Source organism: Pelobates fuscus, chromosome 10 (assembly GCF_036172605.1).
Source record: "Pelobates fuscus isolate aPelFus1 chromosome 10, aPelFus1.pri, whole genome shotgun sequence".
Taxonomy (NCBI): domain Eukaryota; kingdom Metazoa; phylum Chordata; class Amphibia; order Anura; family Pelobatidae; genus Pelobates; species Pelobates fuscus.
Genome location: NC_086326.1, coordinates 57,840,538 through 57,862,846, shown reverse-complemented (window position 1 = coordinate 57,862,846; position 22,309 = coordinate 57,840,538). Strand labels below are relative to the sequence as shown.

At 39.1% G+C, this 22,309-nt stretch overlaps 1 protein-coding gene across 6 annotated transcripts in view; it reads right to left on the bottom strand.

Moving 5' to 3' along the window:
- The window catches only part of ANK3 (ankyrin 3), a 557,845-nt gene that overhangs the window by 393,362 nt on the left and 142,174 nt on the right, over positions 1 to 22,309 (bottom strand). Inside the window, exon 1 of one of the 6 annotated variants that reach the window (XM_063434257.1) lies at positions 10,047 to 10,768. The exons of the other annotated variants lie outside the window; for them this stretch is intronic. Within the exon in view, the coding sequence (XP_063290327.1) occupies positions 10,047 to 10,109 (63 nt within the window). The 5' untranslated portion in view covers positions 10,110 to 10,768. Of the gene's footprint in view, positions 1 to 10,046; positions 10,769 to 22,309 lie in introns of those variants that run through there. 6 annotated transcript variants of the gene reach the window in all.

Sequence of the window (22,309 nt, the reverse complement as noted above, 5' to 3'; positions counted from 1 at the left end):
TGTTGCTCAGGACCATTATAAACATCCTATAGATTATTATCTGCCAAATGAGTCTTATTAACACTGTATTTGCTCATCTGCTAGTTATGGTTTTTGTGCCTTTATTTATTTATTTTTAGAAAAGTATAGTTACATATTTACAGTACCAGTAGCTATTTTTGTGTAACTCCAATTGATGTTCAGGTACTGTTTGACATAGTTTATAGTATTTTACATTCAAACTGTATTTTATTAATGTTCCAACATTCCCTTTTCTGGAAATAGAACACATCTCTTCATCCCTCCGGAGGTTAGGGGCTCAGAGAATTAATCTAGGGAGTCATAAAACCAGAGTATCCCAACTTACAAATCTCTGCCTGTTGTCTCGGCCTACGTAGGTCTCTTAAGAGATCCAATAACTGCATACGGAGAAAACGCATCATTTTCAAGGTGATCTAAATAATAAATAACAATGATTTCTGCTTCAATGATTTCTTCAGTCTAGCTATGCATTAACCATCCTGACAGTCTGATGCTAGTCCTGTATCCCCAGTTATAGGACGTTCTCAGTCACCTACATTTGACAGAAAAAAAAAAAATCCACAGGAGATGGGTATACCATGCATAAATTAACTGCAGCACCAATGGTGGAGTGTGCCTTATCCTGCCGTTAAGCCACACTCCAGCATTCACACATTCCACTGATTGGAGCACAATGAAGTAAAAAATAAAATAAAAAACTGACAAAGAACCCTCCCCTCTAATGCGTTCGGTACCTTAACGGCACTTCGTAGCAGTGCCAGAGACTCTCTGATGAAGTGCTGTTAAGGTATGAAACATGTTAGAGAGTAGATCCAGTGCTCGCCCTGTGTGTTCAAGCCATGTCATGTACATGGATAGAAAGGAATGATTCATTTGCTTTTACCGTTCAAGTGGATTGAGTTTCTTTTGAAATCCAGTTTTTCTTTGATCGTATTTCAGTCACCTACTAAAGATGGCAGATACCCCTACTTATGAATCATATCTGTAAAGGCAAGTGTTTTTTTTCCCACAGGCAGGTTTTCGCAGACACCACATATTTTCAATTATAATCTATTTTTTGTGAGTTTGGTGGTAGGCAGGAGAATGCAAATGTATAAAATTTTCATTAAAAAAAATCTAAAAACTGCTTGTTTTTTTACTTTGTGTTGTTTTTTTCATGGGAACGTTAAAATGTGTCCGTTTTGCACTGCTTCACATTCTCTTCAAAACAAAAAATATTTTAAAGGGACACTCTAGTCCTTAAAACAACTTTAGCTTAATAGAGCGGTTTTGGTGTACAGATCATTCCCCTGCAGTCTTACTGCTCAATTCTCTGCCATTTAGGACATAAATCACTTTGTTTATGCAGCCCTAGTCAAACCTCCCCTGCATGTGACTTCCTGTAAAGTAAAATCTAATGTTTAAACTTCATTTATTGGACAATCTGTTTAATTTAGAATTTCTTATCTCCTGAACTGTTAATAGCTTGCTACACCTTGCAGGATCATCATGTGTGTGATTAAAATTTAATTTACAGAGCAGGCGATACATTGTTTTATAGATTATCACAAAAAGAAACTGCACTAACAAGAGCAAGGCAAATAAGTTGCGCAATGAAGCAAGGAAAGCCAAACACTTAAATGGCAAATCAAAGAAAAAAGTGGACTAGGCACTCCAAAATACACCCAGCTGCATTCAACAATTACACAAAACGACATTTCTGCTTGCACAACAAAATTTCTCAAGCCCAATATTGGATAACATGCTAGTTACAACCAGTGCATGTTTTTATACTTAAAGAATCACTATAGGGTCAGAAACACAAACATGTATTCCTAACCTTATATTGTTAAAACCGCCATCTAGCCCCCTGACTTCCTCTTGCCTCCCTAAATATAGTAAAAGCTTACTTGTATTCAAGTCTGCAGCTCCTGGCTCTGCCCCTGTTTGCCTGTGAACTGCCTCTGTCTGCTGACATCAACAGAGTTGGTGGTCTGAGCCAATAACAATGCTTTCCCATAGGATTAGCTGAGACTGTCAAGGACGCAGATCAGGTGCAGAGCCATCACAAGTCAAACACATCCCTGGTCATTTAACCTTGGCAAACCCAATTCCATTGATTGTGTTAAAAGAGAAACTTTTTATTTATTTATTTTTGGTACCTAAGCTTAGTCATTCACAATGACTGTCAGACGTGCATTCATTGGGCCCGAAGATGGAGACAATGAATGCTATATGAAGAGTATATGGTTTTCATTTTGATTAAATATGACTTTGCTCCCTATGTTGCAGAAACCTGATAAGAATGAAAAAAAAACAAAAAAAAAACACCTTCTTATACAAAATATTTTATGACTTATCCAAACCCTTAATAGAAAGTGGATTACACATACTTCTTAATTTAAATCCCCATTTCACATAAGAATAGAGGCAATCCAACTTGTAGTACAAACTGAAATTAATGATCAGCTTACATTAAGAATTAGCATAAAGGGGAAGCATAACAATTCAACATCTTAATTTACAAGTGAATGGAACCAAAAATTAAGTAATCACAATTCACACAGTGATTTTCAGCTGATATATAGAGTATGAAACCTCTAGCTTTTTATTCGATTGCTTCGCTTTTAATCTTCAGTGTTAAATACTTAAAGAGGAATTGATCCTGTTTAATTCCATAAGACATGTGTTAATATTCATGAAGTTGAATATACTGCAATCTCTTACTTTTCTTGAAACTATAAAGTAAACGTTTGTGCAAAGCTTTTTGTTTATGTATGCATGCGTATACAGGCGATACTCGAAAAATGTGAATATCGTGCAAAAGTTTATTTATTTCAGTAATGCAATGCAAAAGGGGAAACAAATATATGAGATAGACGCATTACATGCAAAGCAAGATAGTTCAAGCCGTGATTTGTCATGAGTGCGATGATTATGGCTTACAGCTGTAGCTAGAGATATAGATATACACAGACAGACAAACCGTGTACTCTACCAATCCAGGATGCTACTGAACTAAAACATCCAAGACTCAGACAAGTTTTGATCTCTTGTTTCGTATGGAAGGAAGGAATATACTGAGGTTTCTGTGAATGAGTGGGTAATACCAAACCAAAAACGAGAGAAGCCAAGAGGGGAGTGAATGCTTAACACCACCCCATCACTTAATAAATAATGAATTTGTCCTACAGGACAACCATTGAGATGGCAGAGGTAGAGAATTCTGATTGAAGCTTCCAAATTCATTCTGATTTGGCTGTCTCAGCCCCTTCAACTGAAAAGGGGGCCCATCAGTTTCTTCAAACCATGTAATCAACAAGGAGAGTACGGTGCAGGTTCTAATCATGTATGATGTTAATTTAGATAACACATAATTAGCATCATGTAGGATACAAAGTTCTCCTCATTCTTGGAACCACTGATGGAAATATACACATGACAGATAAAAACTAGTGAATCAGTCAGCAGATTACCCCAGGTAGCAAAAACTGGAAAGGAGACTCCCTCAATACCACAAAAATGAACAGAAAATAGAAAACTAAACAGGTTGTGCCTAATAGCAAATGGGTGATATATATGCAAAAGTCTATGAAAGAGTCAAAGAGAGATAGTTCAATATTTTCACCAGATGATCCTGCTTCCTATAGAGCTTGATACTTCATCTGTGGGTACATGTAAAAAACATAAAAGTGGAACCAATGGTGAACTCATTCTCAAAAAGTGAAAAACACACAACAAAATTCTATAGGTGCCCACTCACAATATGGAGTTTCAGGCAAGCTCCAGTACAACACAACATAGTGGTACAATCCCCACTAGTGGATATAGATGCCCTTATGCATTACTCCAGTGATTATAAGTAAAGGAAACAATTAGAACCTGCACTTCTGCAGTACATTTATCGTGCCCTTTCAGTTCATCCAAATATGGAAAATGGAACACATTCAGACAAGCCAAACAGCCATGTCAACAAAATTTGGTCAACTGAATAAATATTATCTTGTGGCCAAATTGATTCAGCCAAACTGAATTTTTGAGCTGTAAAAAAAGTCTTACATTTTATCCTGTTACACAAAGGGACTCGCATTGCTCTCAACCGCTGCCATGCAGGTTTGAAGGAATTTTACTTGATAGTGTACGTTACAGATTCTGAGGAGAGCCGCAGTTTGAGTCAGATCATTAAAAACTGGTATGCACCCCAAAAAAATACCAAAAACAAATTTATGGCACCTTCCACACATCAATTTTAAAAGCTTGTGGAATTGTGTGTGTGGATGATATGTCATATTGTGTGTTTGGTGTATGTATGTGTGGGGCTGTTTGTGGTATTGCCTGTGAGAGGCTGCTTGTCAGTTGTATGTATGTGGATGTCAGTGGTGTTGTTTTTGTGGGGACTGTGTGTGTGTGTTTTTGTGTGGGCTGTGTGTATTATTTGTATGTGAGAGAGGCTTATTCTGCAGCTCTGTGTATATCTAACCATGTGCGTGGTTTCCCTGGGGTTCAGTGGGGACACGGCTGGCCAGGTACAGGTCAAGGGCAGGAGTTGCAGTTGCCATGGCTGCTCTACTCCAGTGCGGATTACTGTTTTCAAGTGCTGGGAGGTAGTGATCTGAGATCTAAGTGTTGCAATGCGTAAATTGAGGATTGTCCCTCACAACCTTTTTTCTCTAGCAGATTTCTGGAGTTCCACTGGGATTCCTAATAGGTCAGAGCACACTTGGCACTAGCAGCCTTGAGTGCCATGCAAAGGCACCTCGAAGGCAATGCATGGCACAAGTGCCATAAGTTGCTGATCCCTGAGCTCGTGCATTATCTCTTTTTAAAATCATATGGAAGAAAACGGTTGATTAACCACAAATGTGCATATCAAAACACATACAGGACCCCTGCAAATGTTTTTAGCAGTATGAAAGGTTTCAGTGTAGTCTGTTTGGATAGTCACACAGTTCACAGCTAAAAATAAAAGGCTTCCCTGGCATTGTGTGCCGACCCGGGAATTCTACTAATGTAACTATCTGTCAGAATTTGATATTGCTAATGGGCCAAGTAGGGTCCTACAGAGAGAATTATCTTTACTAGGTTTATTCCCATCGATATGTGATATACAATCCCTTACTGACTGTCCTGGGTTGATTCCTGTTTAAATATTAATATGCCCCACATTACTGATATACATACCAATAGCCATTAGATAAACTCCATGACCTAAAACAATAGTTATTACGCCTGGTTCGTGCTATAAAGACATTTTCAATACCCCGAGATATATTGGTTTTACTATAGTATGCCTCATTGTTATTTGAAATATTAATACCGAAACATTGTGCTTATTAACTAATCCAGTAATTGTAAATTACTAAAGAATTGCAGATTTAGTAGTGTGTTTTAAAAGGACACTGTAAGCACTTTTATTTAATTGAAATTGTTATTGTGTCTGCAGTCAGTCCTGGCCCCTCCGGCCTATCCACCCAAACCCAATAGTGCTAGGAAGCCTTCTCTATATGAGTGCCAGGAATCTTACTTCCTGAGTCTCATATCGTAATATACCGTGGATGCCATGCGTGCATGCGCAGTGCCATTTTGGTCAGCCATAGAAAATACAATGATTCTTTACAGAGGAATCGTATGCAGATTGTGACTAGCACCGCACATGCGCCTATGTTCCCCACTGCTCCTCCGACCTTCAGGATGGAGGTCGCAGCAGCACAAAGGGAGACGAGGCGCAGAAGAAAAGGTGTGTAATTTGTTTAATTTTTATTTATTTACATTTTATTTTTGTACAGTTGAGGCAGGGACAAAATGATAAGGGTCACCAGCACTGTAGTGCTAAACGTATAGACATATTACATACATGAAGACCCAACTTGTTTCTGATGGTGATCTGCCCCTGATCCAGCTTTATTCCTGACCCTAGTACCGATCCTAAAATACATGCCCTTAACCAGCTAATTCCTTCATAACAATCCATTCTTGACTTGCTCTCCAGAGCCTAGCCACCCAGAGATGGTATCAGAAGTATTATTGTCTGCAACAACCTGGGGGTTCATCTTTTGCGGGAAGTAACTGCAGATGAGCTTCCTAGTGGCTGTCCCTGTAATTTTCTTTTATATGGGTCTCTTCCTTTGAGGTCATTGTACAATTTCCATATATGGACAATAGTGTGTTTGTGTTTGTATTTGTACAATTCTGGATGAAATGTATCTCTATGACTTATAAGCAAATCATACTATGAAAATCATTTTGATTAGAAATTTTTATTGCTGTAACGGCAATAAGAAAAAAAAAATGTCTGTTATCCAGACAAAGGAATAAATGAATAGGTCTTGTACTCCAAAAGACTGAAAATCTATCCACACTCTAGACCGGGTGTTCCCAACCCAGTCCAGGATTTAGAGATTACCCTGTTGTGTCTAAAGTGTTTTTCTTTTGTTTCTACAAAACACCTTAGACACAACAGGGTAATCCCTAAATACTGGACTGTTAGGAGGTACCTGAGGACTGGGTTTGGAACCACTGCTGTAGACTAAAAACATCCTAAATATCAAGACAACACTAATTTCCTTAGAAAGGGATGTTTGCTTTTTGCAAAACTGAAAAGCTACCAAAAATATAGCTATAGATTGTGCTTTTAATTTTTCAAAAATCTCCACTTTTAAAAACAAAAATGATGTGCATATCCTGCCAGGCTCTGCATGTAAATTAATGTAACTCCTGCAGTGCCATTCACAAAGCACGACTGAAGAAGTAACCTAGCTTGCACGTTAATTTTTCTAAACGTAGTTCCATTACATTATTCACCTTAGTAAATGCTAGAATAGTACTTACTGAAAAACTGGAGTGAGAGATAAAGGAACTGCCATTTCTAGAGAAATGTGGGAGATACACTTTAAATAAGACATGCTCTCTATGTTCTATTTAAAGCAATGGACCAGTAAAGGAGTTTAAGCATGTGTGGGATAGGCATAAGGCTTTCCTAACTATAAGATAAGGCCAGGGAGTAATGAAAGTATTTAGAAAATTGGGCAGACTAGATGGGCCGAATGGTTCTTATCTGCCGTCACATTCTATGTTTCTATGTTTCTATGACCACTAGTTGGTTTTTAAATGTGTGTTAAAACTAGAAGAATAAGCCCACACCTTGAAGATTTGAGAATCCCACTGGCCCTCTGGGCTACAATACATCCTTGCACGTGGCCGCACTGTAGCGTTTTTCAGGTTTTTTTTTTTTAAAAAAGGAAAAAGGTAGAGTGAAAGTGAAAAACATAATGTGCAAATTTTGATCGCACAGGTGTAAAAGTTCAGTGAAAAATAGATGAATATAAAATGCTACCGCTAGTGCCAGTCTTCAGGCTGTAAGTGATAAAGATTTTCCTTACTGCCCATCAAAAAGGTAGAACAAGGGGAATAAAAGTGAAAGGGTCTGTAAAGGGTCATTAACCCCTTACGGACCAAACTTCTGGAATAAAAGGGAATCATGACATGGCACACATGTCATGTGTCCTTAAGGGGTGAAAGGAACGCTATAGTGTCAGGAATACAAACATGTGTTCCTGACACTATGGTGTTAAACTATTTAGGTTCTAAGCCCCTCTTCCTTCGCACACCTTTTCTCCCACGCTGGTATCGCTACCTTTATGATCTAAGAAGCATTGGGAAGCTCTTGTCGCATGCGTGACAAATGCAACGCTGCACCAATTAACATCTCCTCATAGACATGCATCGAATGACACAGTGCAGCACTGGAGGAGGAAGCCCACCTAGTGGCCGTCTGAGCGATTGCCACTAGAGGTGTAACTTGCTAGCAATGTAAACACTGCCTTTTCTCAGAAAACAGGGACAGGATATATACACCAGAACAAATACATTAAGCTGCAGTGGTTCTGGTGATTATAGTGTCCCTTTAAGTGCTCCATGTAGCAACATATACTTCTTCACACATGGTTTCCAGATCCAAGGAGGTAAAAGCATAGAGTACATTGGTACGACACTTGATCTTAGCCAAAGACCAAGAAGCAAAACTTCCCAAGCTTGACTTTTTCTTTACAAATTCTTTATACCCATCAACATTTATCCCTTGTGCCTCAAACTGATGTATTGTAACTAAGCCCCGCTATGTGAAAGAAAAATGTTTCTTAAAGTATGTATTATTTGAAATTCTGGGGAAAACAAACAATAAATCAATTCTCAGGAGTTCTTTATAGTTTTTCATAAAAAGAACCGGATGAAAGAGTCTACTCACGTCTGCTCCTAACACCAGACTTGGGTTTGTCAGGACTAATTATTGAATATGCAATGTTAACAATTTCTCCTATGGACACAGCTTCCTGCGCTTGTCCATGAACTGAACTCGGTCAAAACCAACCTTAGTTAAACCCATATGTTGAATGAAAGCTATATTTAGCATATTTTATGAAAACAAAATGTAATTTTATTTTTATATATATATATATATATAAAAATGTCATTTTCTAAGCTAAATATTAATTTTACTGTTTATATTAAATCTAACCAGTAATGTTCGCCTGTCACTTGTTGAAAACCAGACGAACTGTGGAAAGAAATGCTGGTGGGCTTGTCAAACATTTTTTGTACAAAACACAGGGATTGCAATGACAAAAAAAAAACAAAAACATCTCCGTTAACAAAATAATAAAAACAATATATATAAAAAATACATGATATAAAACCAGTTTATTGACATAGATTTAATACACAGAAAATACATCAACTATTTAAACCCTCACAATGTTTTAGGCACAAAATAATATTAGGTCTAGAGGTGATGTCATAAAAAGAGGCGTGTGATAGGGTGGGGCTATGTTCTGACAATAACAGCCAATATGGTAATGCTTCGAGAACATGACTGTTCCATTTTAACCATTCTTTTAAAAAATGAATGCGCGCAAGGAATTTTGAGTTGGAACACAACATATTAAACCGTATGAGAGTGGCTTTCAAATTTAGGTTCTAGAAGTACATAGCGAACTGACTTTGTATTTGCCCTCTTTCAATACATCTCATTCTATCTCAGTTGTCATTTTAAAAAACAGACGTGACAAAGCAGATTTTTTTTTTTTTTTTTAAGTATTACACTTTATCTTGGTTTAACCCCTTCAGGGCAGGGCTGTCATTTAAAGGGACTTGTCCATTCTCTTGTAATGAAGGGGTTAATACTGAAAAGCATTTGTAATGATACTTGCGTTTTGATTGTCGGTAAATGGTTAATTTTTTTTTTTAGAAGTCTGACGTATTGGCTGTTAGCTGCTATTACGGATTTGCATTCTAGAACAAATATCTCGTTATCTAAAGAATTTAGACTTTTTAGATCTGCCCAGGTGGGGTATATTTAGATAGGAACAACAACATCTACAAGTCTTTGTTTATAGTTTGAGCAAGAGCAAAAAGCACCTGTTCACGAATACCCTAAACAGATACTTTATATAATTTGATTTCACATATACGTGGTTTTGACAAAAATAGATTGTCAACTCGCTCATTCTCATCTTTGTAAGAATATTATATTTTTCAGCAGGTGGCTTGGAAATATGTGGGGGAAAAAAAAATATTTTTAAAAACAGCACATCTCTTTTATGCCCAACCCTATTAAATCTCCATAGCTATAATAACTGATGAAAAACAACATCAAGACAAAAATAACAATACGATAACAAACCCAGTGGACCAGTAAAGTTTACTTGCAACAAATTTGTAGAAAAAAAAAAAAGTGTTGAGTGGCAACGAACCTGCTGTTTGTGCAAAGGTAACATTTCATTTTCTATAATATGCAGATTGTTACGGATTAAAAATAACAATGACATATCAACAGAACACTGGTAAATGATTTGTGGCATCTGAAGGAGCAGCTAGAAAGCTTAATTATTGTAAAAGATAACGATGCTATGCATTGGACATAGGCAAAGGAACACACCCAGTACACAGCATCCCTGCTCCATAGCAACTTCTTCTATTCTGTAGAATAAAGGCTTCTGCTAAAGGTAGCCACTTACAACGTTAAAAGACAAGAACACTACGTTATGTTATACCTTTTTTCCTTTCTTTTTCCTATGCCCAGACTTCACAGGTTTTTCCTTGGGTTCCTCGCTCATTTTATTGGTGTAATAAGTGGGAAGGGACGGACGATCCTATATAATCCAACATCCAAGACGAAAAAAGGTGTAAATTCACAGACACAGAAACCAAAGTCAGTCTCCTGGTGGCTCGCAGACAAGTAGAAGATTGGAACTAATAGTCAGGTACAGCTTTAATTCCAGAGACACAGTCTGAAATTGCCCATACTCACAGATCTGTCTTTTCTTTCCTTAAGGAGACAGGGTGAGCGAGAGAGGGAGAGAGAGGAAAAAAAATGGGAGTTACCCAACACAAAAGACTGTTATCGCTTCATTTAAATGGATGTTAACCCTGTCTAGCTCAACCTACACCAGTTCCCCCTTGAGGTAAATCAGCACAAGATGTGAAACCTCTTCTCTATCACAGATTTTCCTGCCTGTAAATGGCATTCAGAAGCTTAGCAAGAGAAATTAGCTGCAGATTACGGACAAATCCTGAGAGCATTCTGAATGCATGATTTGATTCTTCTTGCAGACTAGGAAACTGCATGTAAATTGCTCTTGATTGCAGAGAGCGTCTTAACACTAACACATGTGTTGAATGCATCAGGACATGACAGAGTGAAGACCTGCACAGATCACGTTACTCAGCCCCGGAGACCACTCCCAGGCTGATTGGAACAAGGAAACAAAAAAATCATTATTTAAATACATTCATTTCAAAGCTAAATCAGCCCTTACCAATAATGAAATACTGTAACTCGATAAACTGAAGTGGCATAAAGATATATTTTTAATTGGCGGCTACTTTCTTATTAACCTATTCAATGACTTTCATGTGGCATTGCCATATGGTGGGTGGGCAAACAGGGTGCCCGTGATTGGATGCTGGCCAGTTGCCTAGTGCTCTATTAAAATAAAGAATTTATCTAGCATGAATTCTTTTTTCTTTTTTTTTTTACCTGTTGCCCAAAAGAAAACATGAAACTGAATGATAACCAATCGAGCATATATTATCATCGTATAGAAATAACACATTTCCATATCTTTTAAATAACACACCTTCGCCTTCCTGCCTTGGGAACACATTCAAAATATTAACCCCTCTCCACTCAGGTAATGAATGAACGGGTTTGAAGAAACATGATACTGGGTATGAATAACAATGTATTTAATCAGCATGGGCGCTATCAAATTCAGGTCCGCCTATTAAGCCTTTCTGCCCACTTATGGCTAGATATGTACATTTACTCCCTTTCCTTGGTGTTTCTGCTTACTTTTGTCCCAGGACTAATTATTATTTATTGATTGATTGATTGACTGATTCCCATTAAGGAAGAAGAAGGAACTCACTGTAGGACTCACCAAAATTCTTGGATATAAAAATTAGTACCTCCCCGCCTCCCCAATCCCCCCCAAAAGCAAAAAGGTGAGAATCCTTAAATATTACTTTGTTTTTGTCTTTTTTTTTATAGGAGGCGCTTTAGATAGGAGTTCTTAAGAGCAGAGCACCCCCTCCCCATATTCAAGCAGGTAGATATCTACAGACTATATGCATGCTTTCCGCCACTTCAATATGCGACTTGGAGAGCAATAAGGAAGCAAAAAGGAAGCAGAAAGAACACTTGGGGAAGCCTGTGGGAGCCCATGGAGAAATAAAAAGGTGCTTACATCTCTTGTATTTTTCCTGTTTTTGGACACACCTTTTTATATATCAATTCCTGCCATGACTGGCCGTGTGATAAAAAGGCAAGTCATGGTTGAGGTATGTTCGCACTGTGGAGGAGGATAAAGGCGGCGTGGCAGGCCAGAGTAAGCCAGAATAAGCAAATTAAGTCTTGAAGGAAGCTACTAAATAACGTGTGATGTTGCCTCTGAAGAAATTATGGTCTTAACAGTCCCACATCAGGCTTCTGCCCTCAAAATCCCAACTCTAGCAACACCACTGCTAATGCACATATCATTTATAGAAAAAATTACAATAGGGTGGTAGAATTCCAAACACTCGTATTTGTATCTGGGGGTTTTATATACATTTTTACAAAAAACACACATACACGCACGCACGCACGCACGCACACACACACACACACACACACACATAAATATAAACAATATTCTAAGTATGAATACATTTGGGGTTATCAATTAATGGTGTCTGATCTGAACAGCAGCACAAACATGCAAAAGCAGCGGAGTCATCAATGCAATGTGCCTGCTGAATCTGCTGGTTTTAGTACTTAGGTCCACCTTATAGAACACAACACTATTTATATAAAACCCCATTGTATTGGACTGAAACGGTCATTACCCCTTGGATAACCGTAAGCATATTCGCAAAATTATGCCTTACATAATGGTGCCTAAATTTACCAGCCTACTGCAGATTATATATATATATATATATACTTTGATAAGTACTATGCACTTCAGAGTGATTTTTTTTTTCAATTCTTTATTTTCATTGTGACAGATAACAATATTCAGGTTTTACTATCTAACATGGCTTACGCAGAAGCCAGACGGTTCATATGTAAGACATTGGTTTGATCACATTTCATGCTGACCTGCGCAGAGGCCGATTTCAGTTCGGTTGTACATTTGCAATGTTTTCCTGTATACTAGACTGGGTTCCGTCACTTTTTCACCATTTCATATGTATAACAACAAAAAGAATACATTAAGAATGAAGAGGAAGAACTAAAGTCTGGAAGGGAGGGGAAAACCTGGGTGGGGGAAGCCCCTCTTTACATAGAGAGTGTGTTAGCTATGGGCCTTTGTTGTTGGTTGCAGTGCATTTCAGCCGTCGTATGACTTTTGGCCATGTTTCTCGCGCCTCATCTTGGTGTGTGGTCGTACGTCCCATCTGTGCTATCCATCTGTACCCTGCTGCCTCTGGGGCGTATGTCTTTGGGACTTGTCTGGTTTAGCCCTGTATAGTGGCGCGATTGCAGAGTGATTTATTAAAAGAAATATAAAATACCATGTAGAGTGATTTATTAAAGAAATATAAAATACCATGTGCAACAAGTCAGAAACCGCAACCTCTTGGACCTGATGACTTATCACATTGTATTATTAATGTTTTTGATGTATTTAAAGTTGTATTCCTGAAAATGTTTCAAGAAATAATGGACTTTCTGATTAAATGTTATTGGCTCATTTCTGTAGCTCATGCATTATCAATCATGGTACTGTACTTACAGTTTAGTGTCCATTTATCATATGCTTAAGTATGTAGTTGACTAAAACCTATTTCAATTGATAGATTACATGTCTCCTGTCAGTCATATGAAGGTTTTAGGACGGCTTCCTCCATAATGCATGTAGAATAATGCATAGATGTGACCTCTTTGCAGTTCAGGAACCTTAGCCTCATGCAGAACCAGGAGATACATGTCTCAGCCTGCCCAGGGTCAGTGGAAGTTAGTTATACTCCTAAGCAGCAACTGTCACCATTAAAATACAACTAACCAATGGCAGTGCTCGGACATGTATGTCCAAATGATGTGTTAACAGTAAAGACCCTCTCTTAACCACTGCACTACATTAACACTAACTCTTAACCCACAACAGCAATAGCCCTTAACCCCCTATACGAAGTAGAGTTCCACAGATGTCACAATGTAGGGTGAAAGAAAAATTTATTTATTGGAGATCAAAAAGGACAAAACAAGATACAACGTTTTGGCCTAGAGGCCTTAGTCATGATATTACCCAATGCTATATTACCCTAACAAATATACTAAATTAAATTCTACACTACTCTAAACCTACAAATATACATAGCCTAAATTCACAAAATCTACCCTACAAATATCCCTTAATGTAAACAATATATTACAGCAAAGAATGTATTAGCCACTGGCTGCTCACTTTAACTATAAACAAGCAGTCACTAGTAAAGCCCCATCCCATGGGAATGGAACCTGGAAAACACCTTAAATTAAATAATGGTGTTGGACAATACACTGTCCATCACCCTGCTACTAAAGAAGAAAATGTGGTGGGGCATCCTGACCTCGGGTAGAGCTTCTTACCTAGTGTTCTCTCCATCTCTCACCCACAGACGGTGGGTGGGGACTAATAATTTAATAACAAGGGGGACCTTTGTCCAAATGGGGAGGGCGACGGCTCATATAGAAGGGGGTGGACATAAAACACCAATATTCATACTTACCATCAGATGTCTTCTTTCTTCTTAAATCTTATTTTCTTCAGCCCCACAACATGCTAAATAAAACCTCATTAATTCCAGACATTGCTATTAAAAATAAAAATGTAAAAAAAAATAAAAAAAAAATATCAAAACTTGAATCACAAAAAAAAACCAGATCAAAATTAAAACCGTACCACAACAAAAATAAATCCATGTGAGCCCAGCTTGGGCTCCACATAGAACGAGCTTTCACTGAAGGAAAAAAGTGTTTATAACGGGTTTCCCGAGTATTGAAGTCTCAGTAAAGCCGTTGGATTGTATGTCTTACAACCAGGTAAATCTCCTGATGACTATGGGAATATTTCCAAGCAAGTCTTGGGAGAAGTGAGGACTTTCCTGTCAGATCCCCTGGTCGTAAACAACCTGGATAGCTGCTTAAATCTGAACCACGTTCAGGCTTTTTCAGAGCCTGCTTTGTGAACTTTGGACATTGTTGAAAAGTACGAGCGATGTCTGGATACTGCAATCTGAATGGCCCCGTACAAGAGTTGAGGATTTTGCCTGATTTGGTGTGTAACTATTTGGGCTTTATTGAATAACCCTGATATACATCATAAGTGATAATAAGTTTGCATGCCTTAGATATTCCTTCTGAAAGAAAACAAGGATAATGAAGCAGCAATTTTTCCTCCCAAATGTCCTTTCATTTTGACATGGCTAGTTGCTTTCAACCATTTCTCTGAACCCGCAGAAGTGGAATTATTACCGAATCACAGACGTGCTGATGCAAAAAAAAAAAAAAAAGGAAATAAATAAATAAATAAATAAAAAAGGAATGTTTAGAAATGTTCCCCTCAATACAGGTGTATTAAATATTTTTCATGTTCTTGTGAAGGCATAGGGCACATTTACACATTTCAACTTTAGACTATGAACATTTAGGGATTGATTTTACTTGACTTCAGAGTCATTTTTGTCTCTTTAACAGTTCAAGTTTCCCATTCTAAATTTTAATATTTATCAAAAAATATCCAATCCAGAGTATTTCCCACAGAGTAAAATATAAAATGTCTTCCTTCTATTATTTTAACAAGGGAGGAGGGATGTGTACAGAATGTGCACCTTGTTACAATATTGGACATGAAGATAAGAAAATATATATGACTTCAGGCACTGAAGGCGAGGACATTTAGCAAATTGCTCTACTTACAATCAACTGTGTTGGGAGACCTGGCCTCCCAACATTCCTGATTTTGGCAGAACAGCCTCTATTTTACGGTACTGTCTCGCAATCCTGTCTTTGTTCTCTGGGGTATCCAAAAAGTGTACCAGGAGCCAGGGCCAGATTAAGAGCCCGGTAGGCCTGGTGCTGACAATTATGATGGGCCTAATTACAAAACCTTATTGACCAAAAACACTAAAACAGCCCTACCTCCCAAGCGTCATGTATCTGATGGAGATGGTGCCGGAGGGAAACTCATAGGATGCAGCTATGAGAAAATACATACCCTATGCTAATCTCACGCTTTCATCTTTCAAGTAAATCCATACCCCTTAACAGCAGTGTCCAGTAAAGCAGGAAGTCTATGGATGGGGTAAAAGGGTGGGCCACTGACACAAATCACATAATCAGAACTGCTGAAAGGGACGAACATATCCAAAAAGGGGGCATGTCTGTGTCCCCATGTCTCCCAGTGTCCCCATGTCACTAGGACACTAGGGGACATTGAGAGAAATTTGGACACTGGGAGACATGGGGACATTGAGATACTAGGGAACATTGGGAGACCTGGGGACACTGAGACACTTGGGGACACTGAGAGACATGGGGACACTGGGTGACTTTGAGACATGAGGGGACACTGGGAGACATGGGGTACTGAGACACTGTGATACATAGGGGACACTGTGATATTTAGGGGACCCTAGAAACTTGATAAAGACCTGGCCACAGGTCAAAATGTTGCGGTATCCAATAAACCTGCTTAAATCTATCACAGTGAGTGCCTGAGATTTTTTTTCTTTTATACTAGGGGACACTGAGACACTTGGGGGCACTGTGAAACATAGGGGCACTTCGAGACTAGGGGACTCTGGAAGACTAGGGGCACTGAGACACTAAGGATACTGAGAGACACCAGGGACACTGAGACACTCTGATACATAGGGGGCACTGTGATACATAGGGGAAACTGGAGACTTGATAAAGACCTGGGTACAGGTCGAAACATTGCAGTGTCCAATAAACCTGCTTAAATCTATCACAGTGAGTGCCTGAGATTTTTCTTTTATACTAGGGGACACTGGGAGACATTGCGACACTGGGAGACAAGGAAACACAGACACTAGGTACACTGGCACACTACAGACTCTGAGACACCAGGGACACTAGGAGACATGGGGATACTGAGATACTCAGAACACTGGCTGGGAGATATTGGGACACTGGGAGTGCCCTATGTCTCCCAGGTCTCAAAGTTGCCAAGTGTCCCCATGTCTCTTAGTGTCTCAGTGTCCCCATGTCACTAGGACACTAGGGGACACTTAGAGGCATTGAGACACTGTGAGACATGGGGACACAGACTCTAAGGGACGTTGGGAGATACATGGGGACACTGAGAGACTATGGGACTCTGGGAGACTAGGGACACAGACACTAGGGACACTGGGAGACATGGGTACACTGAGCGACACCAAGGAGCACTGGGAGACATGGGGACACTGAGAGACTAGGGGCCACTGGGAGATATGGGGCTACTGTGTCCCTAGGGTCTCAGGGTCCCCATGTTCCCCAGTGTCCCTATGTCTTCCATTGTCCCAACGTATCAGTGTCCCCAAGTCTCTCACGCTCCGCATGTCTCACAGTTTACCCTAGTGTCTCAGTGGCCCCAGGTCTCCAACTGCCCCCTAGTGTCTCTGTCACCAAGTGTCCCTATGTCTCCCTGTGTCCCCAAGTGTCTCACTGACCCTATCTCTCACAGTTCCCAAGTGGCTGTGTCCCCAGGTCTCCCAGTGCCCCCTAGTGTCTCAGTGTTCCCATGTCTCTCAGTGTCCCCTAGTGTCTCCCAATGTCCCATAGTGTCTGTTTCCCCATGTCTCCATGCAGCCTTTCCCCCCATCCCTCACTTACCTGAACTTTGGCTGTCTTTGCAGGCTCAAAGCTGCTGTCTGGACTCTCTGTGAAGAGCTGCTCCCTTGCGAATCAGTGAGTAGAGAGAGGTAGGGAGGGAGATGCTGTAACTTTTTATCCCTGTCTCTCTCCACTCAAACAGCGACCCCCCTACTGCCGGCGCTCGTATTGCAGAATAATCTCTGTTTATACTGAGACTGACATTTGTATTGCCAGTATTACTGCAATACCGGCACCGGCTAGGCAGCCTGAAATACCTGAGAAATACTTCTGAGAAATATCTGGCAACCCTAAGAGTAGTGAGTGTAAAAAAAAAAAAAAAATTTTTTTTTTTTTTTTTTTAAAATCAGTGGGCCTATTCCATGGGCTTGGGCCTGGAGCTGCAGCTCCATCAGCCCCTATGTTAATCCGGCCCTGCCAGGAGCATGTTGTTAGATGTGCTCGCTCTGCAATCATGACACTAGTACTCTGCACCCAGGCTGCCTGTTTGATTGGCAGGCAGCCTGGCCCACTGGTGTGCCTGCCCCTTCACCCGCTGCCCACTGGTGTGCCATTTCACATGATCCCAATGTTGGGAGGTGTGAGAGTCAACAAGAGCAATGATTCCAAAACCAGTCCTCACACCCACTACCTGTCCCGGATTTAGGGATTACCCTGATTTTAGAAAAATAAAAAATAAACCTTAGGCACAACTGGATTATCCCTATATCCTGGACTGGTTGGGATGGCATGGGGAGTGGTTTGGGTACCCGTGAGCTAGAGGATGCATTCTGGCACTATAAACTATCCATGGAGCAGAGGTCATTATGGCTTGGCACATCCTTTAAATAAAAACAAACATTTCCTAGAGACATAGAATGTGACGGCAGATAAGAACCATTCGGCCCATCTAGTCTGCCCAATTTTCTAAATACTTTCATTAGTCCCTGGCCTTATCTTATAGTTAGGATAGCTTTATGCCTATCCCACGCATGCTTAAACTCCTTTACTGTGTTAACCTCTACCACTTTAGCTGGAAGGCTATTCCATGCATCCACTACCCTCTCAGTAAAATTATACTTCCTGATATTATTTTTAAACCTTTGCCCCTCTAGTTTAAGACTATGTCCCTCTTGTTGTGGTAGTTTTTCTTCTTTTAAAAAGAGTCTCCTCCTTTACTGTGTTGATTCCCTTTATGTATTTAAATGTTTCTATCATATGCCCCCAGTCTATACATGTTAGTTCCTTATGTGGCATGTCCTCAATTACTTACACGGGTAACAGTAAAGACGAACAAGTAGTGTGAGATGCTAGATTTCTGTAAGAATCCCATTTAGAAAGTGTGAAATGAAAATGGAAAATTTTACACCTGAACGATAAGTTCATGACATTTTTGCATTATTGCTTCTTGCAATTATACGGAAAGGTCTTCCCCGTCATTTTAATTCCTGTAAATATAGATCATTGCGTTTTGTCATTGTTGTGTTTTCCTTTTTTTGAGTATCAATTGTTTTTCTTTTTTTTTATACCGGTCTTTTTTATATTTTTTTTATACTTGTCCCTCTTCTCTGTGTTAAAGATGAGTGCAGGAACCCAGAGTAAAGAGGTATTTAGAACAGAGAAGTTTACAAATGTCTGCACTCAGTAATCAATGATTTCTGGATTGCTACCAAGTACACATTATTAATTCATAGCCCAAGCTACCATTGAACAGAAAGCTTTCTGTGGTTTTCTCTTCAATAAGCTTTCTGTCAATATTCCGAGATTTTTGTTAATATTCCTATCTCACTATCTGACATCATGTTTTAATATACATGTGTGTATGTGTGTGGCCTCTGTTTTTCATGAAAAACTGACCCAAAATAATGAAAAAAAACCAATAATGAGTTTTTTTAAACTAAATAAAGATTTGAAATTAATTGAATAAATATAGTTAAAAATATCAAGTTGCAAAAAAGGAAAACAGGAGATTTATTCCCCTCCAATTTAATTTTTTTTCTAATCAGTTGACAGCAGTGGCAATGTGATTTTAGGGGTAGTGGTTTTAGGATTAGGAAAGTTTTACCCCTTTACTCAACACTCCCCATTTACCACCCCTAAATATACACCTAAATATACAGACCCACTTCACCTTATCTACCCACAAACCTCAAGGTCGTAAAATGTAATGTTAGAGTATAATTCACAGAATTCCCCAGTAAGAATGGCAGTTTGACAATTTGTTTCTATACAGTTCTGTGGTTTATACTGCTGGGAGTCCAAGTATCCTAAAGAAATGAATAAAAAGTAACAAAATACTGAGGATGTCATCCGGTAAAATAGATCTCATAGTCAACACACATAAGACAATTATAGGTACTCAGAACTACATGAGTACAACTGGCTTATTCAGTATCACTGGTGGTCTAAAAGGGTAATACACAATATCGCAATTTTTAGTGTGTTATTTATATTAATAGACAAAAAGGCAGTATCATAAAATGAATCACTCCAATCAGAGACCACTCTGCAGAGAGGATTAGAGCCATGCCGTCTTGGCTCTACTAAGTGATTTGTAAAATGCTTTAAAAAAAGGGCAAATATTTAATATATATTTAAAAATATTACACTGTTCTGTTTTTTAAGTTTTGTAGTTTTGAGGATTCTTTATGGTAAAGAACGGCTGGAAATTTTTCAAGACAAGACAGTAAATTGTTTTTAATTACAGTTTTTACTGCATGTATTTTGCACATGATAAAAAAATAAGTGCTTTTGTATTTTTTAACAATTAAAAAAAATAAAATAAAAGATAAAACTCACCTAATCCTCCTCTGCGCTGACATCACACTCCCTTGCTGGACGGTGCTGAATGTTGGGGAGGGATGCCAGTGCCCAGCATGCTGTGTTTGCGGACATCAGATATCTAACATGTGGAGATTTTACATGAGAACTCTTGTTCAGGACTTGCTAAGAAAGCACCAATGATACGGGTTTAAACGCTCTATGTGCAGTGTTTTATAGCGAAATGTTGTGCAAACAGACTCCAAGCACCATGACCACTTTCAATCACTAAAATGGTCGTGGTGCTTCGAGTAACTCTTTTGTGAGTGATGGTATGTTCTTTGCTGTGAGCACATATCTTTTGTATAAAGAATAATAAGCAAAAACATACCAGGTACTATTACAATATTTTTTTTTTGAGTACCTGGAATTCATCAGCATTAATGTTGCCGTATTACTTTTGACACGTTTAAGCTTAATGGTAATATAACAGCACTTAGATCCTATTCGTAAATCCTTTTCTAAGTGAATAGTACTCAAGGTACTGTATATTTGTGTGTTACCATGACAACGCTGTTAAAATGTACTTGTCGACCAGAACATGTTGAGGTCAATACAGGAGCTTAAATGTTAAGCATTGTACCAAGGCTTCAAGTTCACATTTTAATGTGTTCTAGCACAGCTACCAGTGAGTGTAAACAATATTGAGTTCTCATTTTGTTTAACCCCTTAAGGACCTAACTTCTGGAATGAAAGGGAATCATGACATGTCACACATGTCATGTGTCCTTAAGAGGTTAAACTACCCATATGTTCATTAAAAAATATATATATATTTTTTTTAAATGCAACTATTAAACTAGAAACTATCAATGTAATCATTTCTAGGATATTCCTCTATGTATTAATTCACATTAAGTAACATTAGCTATGTTAAGTGATTTCCAGTTTTGTCCTAAGAGGAGGGATACAGGAACGGGTTTAGTAAATATATACCAAATAATTCTGGTTGTCTGGTATATGTTATTATTAGTCTTAATATAGCACTAACATATTCCACAGTGCTTTACAATTATAGAAAGAGGATATATAGATGTGAAGAAGGCCCTTATATATCATTAGGTGTCTTGCCCACTGACAGATGAGGTCATCTGATTGGGATAGAATCTCAATTTCCCAGTTCTGAAGCATGTGCACATATCTGAAATGCATGCATGCTCAGTATCACACATCCCAACATTTGTAGATGGCCAAAGAGGTACCATTTCTTGGGGTTGTTGTGGCTATGTCAGGATATCTGAAATCATGGCCTACTGGAATAAGTCCCTCGTTGGACGTATTTGTCTGCAGTTTTTGTAGTTCATTGTTATGCAATTCTCTACACTTGTAAACAAATGTAAAATACAGAAAAAGTGAGAAAGAAAAACACCCTTTCCTTGCAATGTTCCAGAGGACTCCTGAAGTCCTTTTCTATTATAGGTGAAGTCAGGTGCCTCTGTATCATAAAGTATGGCTGACGCACAGGGCAGGATTTAGTTGAAAAGAGGCCCTAGGCCTAGGCTATTCAACTTATGAGGCCCTTTCACCTCCCATTTTTAAAGCGGCACTGTCATGCCGAATTCCGTTTTTTTTTTAACCCCCCTCCCGCCTCAACTACATCCAATCGACCCCCTAGTCATCCCCAAATGCCCCTATGCACCCCACATTACCTATTTTTTATTCTTTATTTTCTGCCCGATCTTTATTCAGGGCGCCGCCATCTTTGTGTGGGTAGGTGAAGTCCCTGTGGGACACGTCATCTGCCCACACTAGATAGCCCTGAGATTCCCGCACATGCCCAGTGAAACACCTGGACATGCGAACGGGAATTTCACCTATTCATTCATTCATCAGACAGACGAATGAATGAATAGAAAAAATCAGACGAACAAACTAACACTGTGTATCAGTGTTAGTTTGTTCGTTCAGTTTATTACAAGGAGGGAGCTACCGGCGTGCAGCTCCCTCCTTGTAATATGTAACTATAGAAGCGGCAGGGAGCAGAGCTCCCCACCACTTCATAAGCCCCCCAGGTCCCCCCCTCACTCTATGGGGGTCAATATGACCCCCATAATAGCACAAGGGAGATTAAAATCTCCCCAATGCCCCTACTCGCTATATCGCGAGTAGGGGCATGTCCACTAAACAGTGAGCAGCCTGTGGCTGCTCACT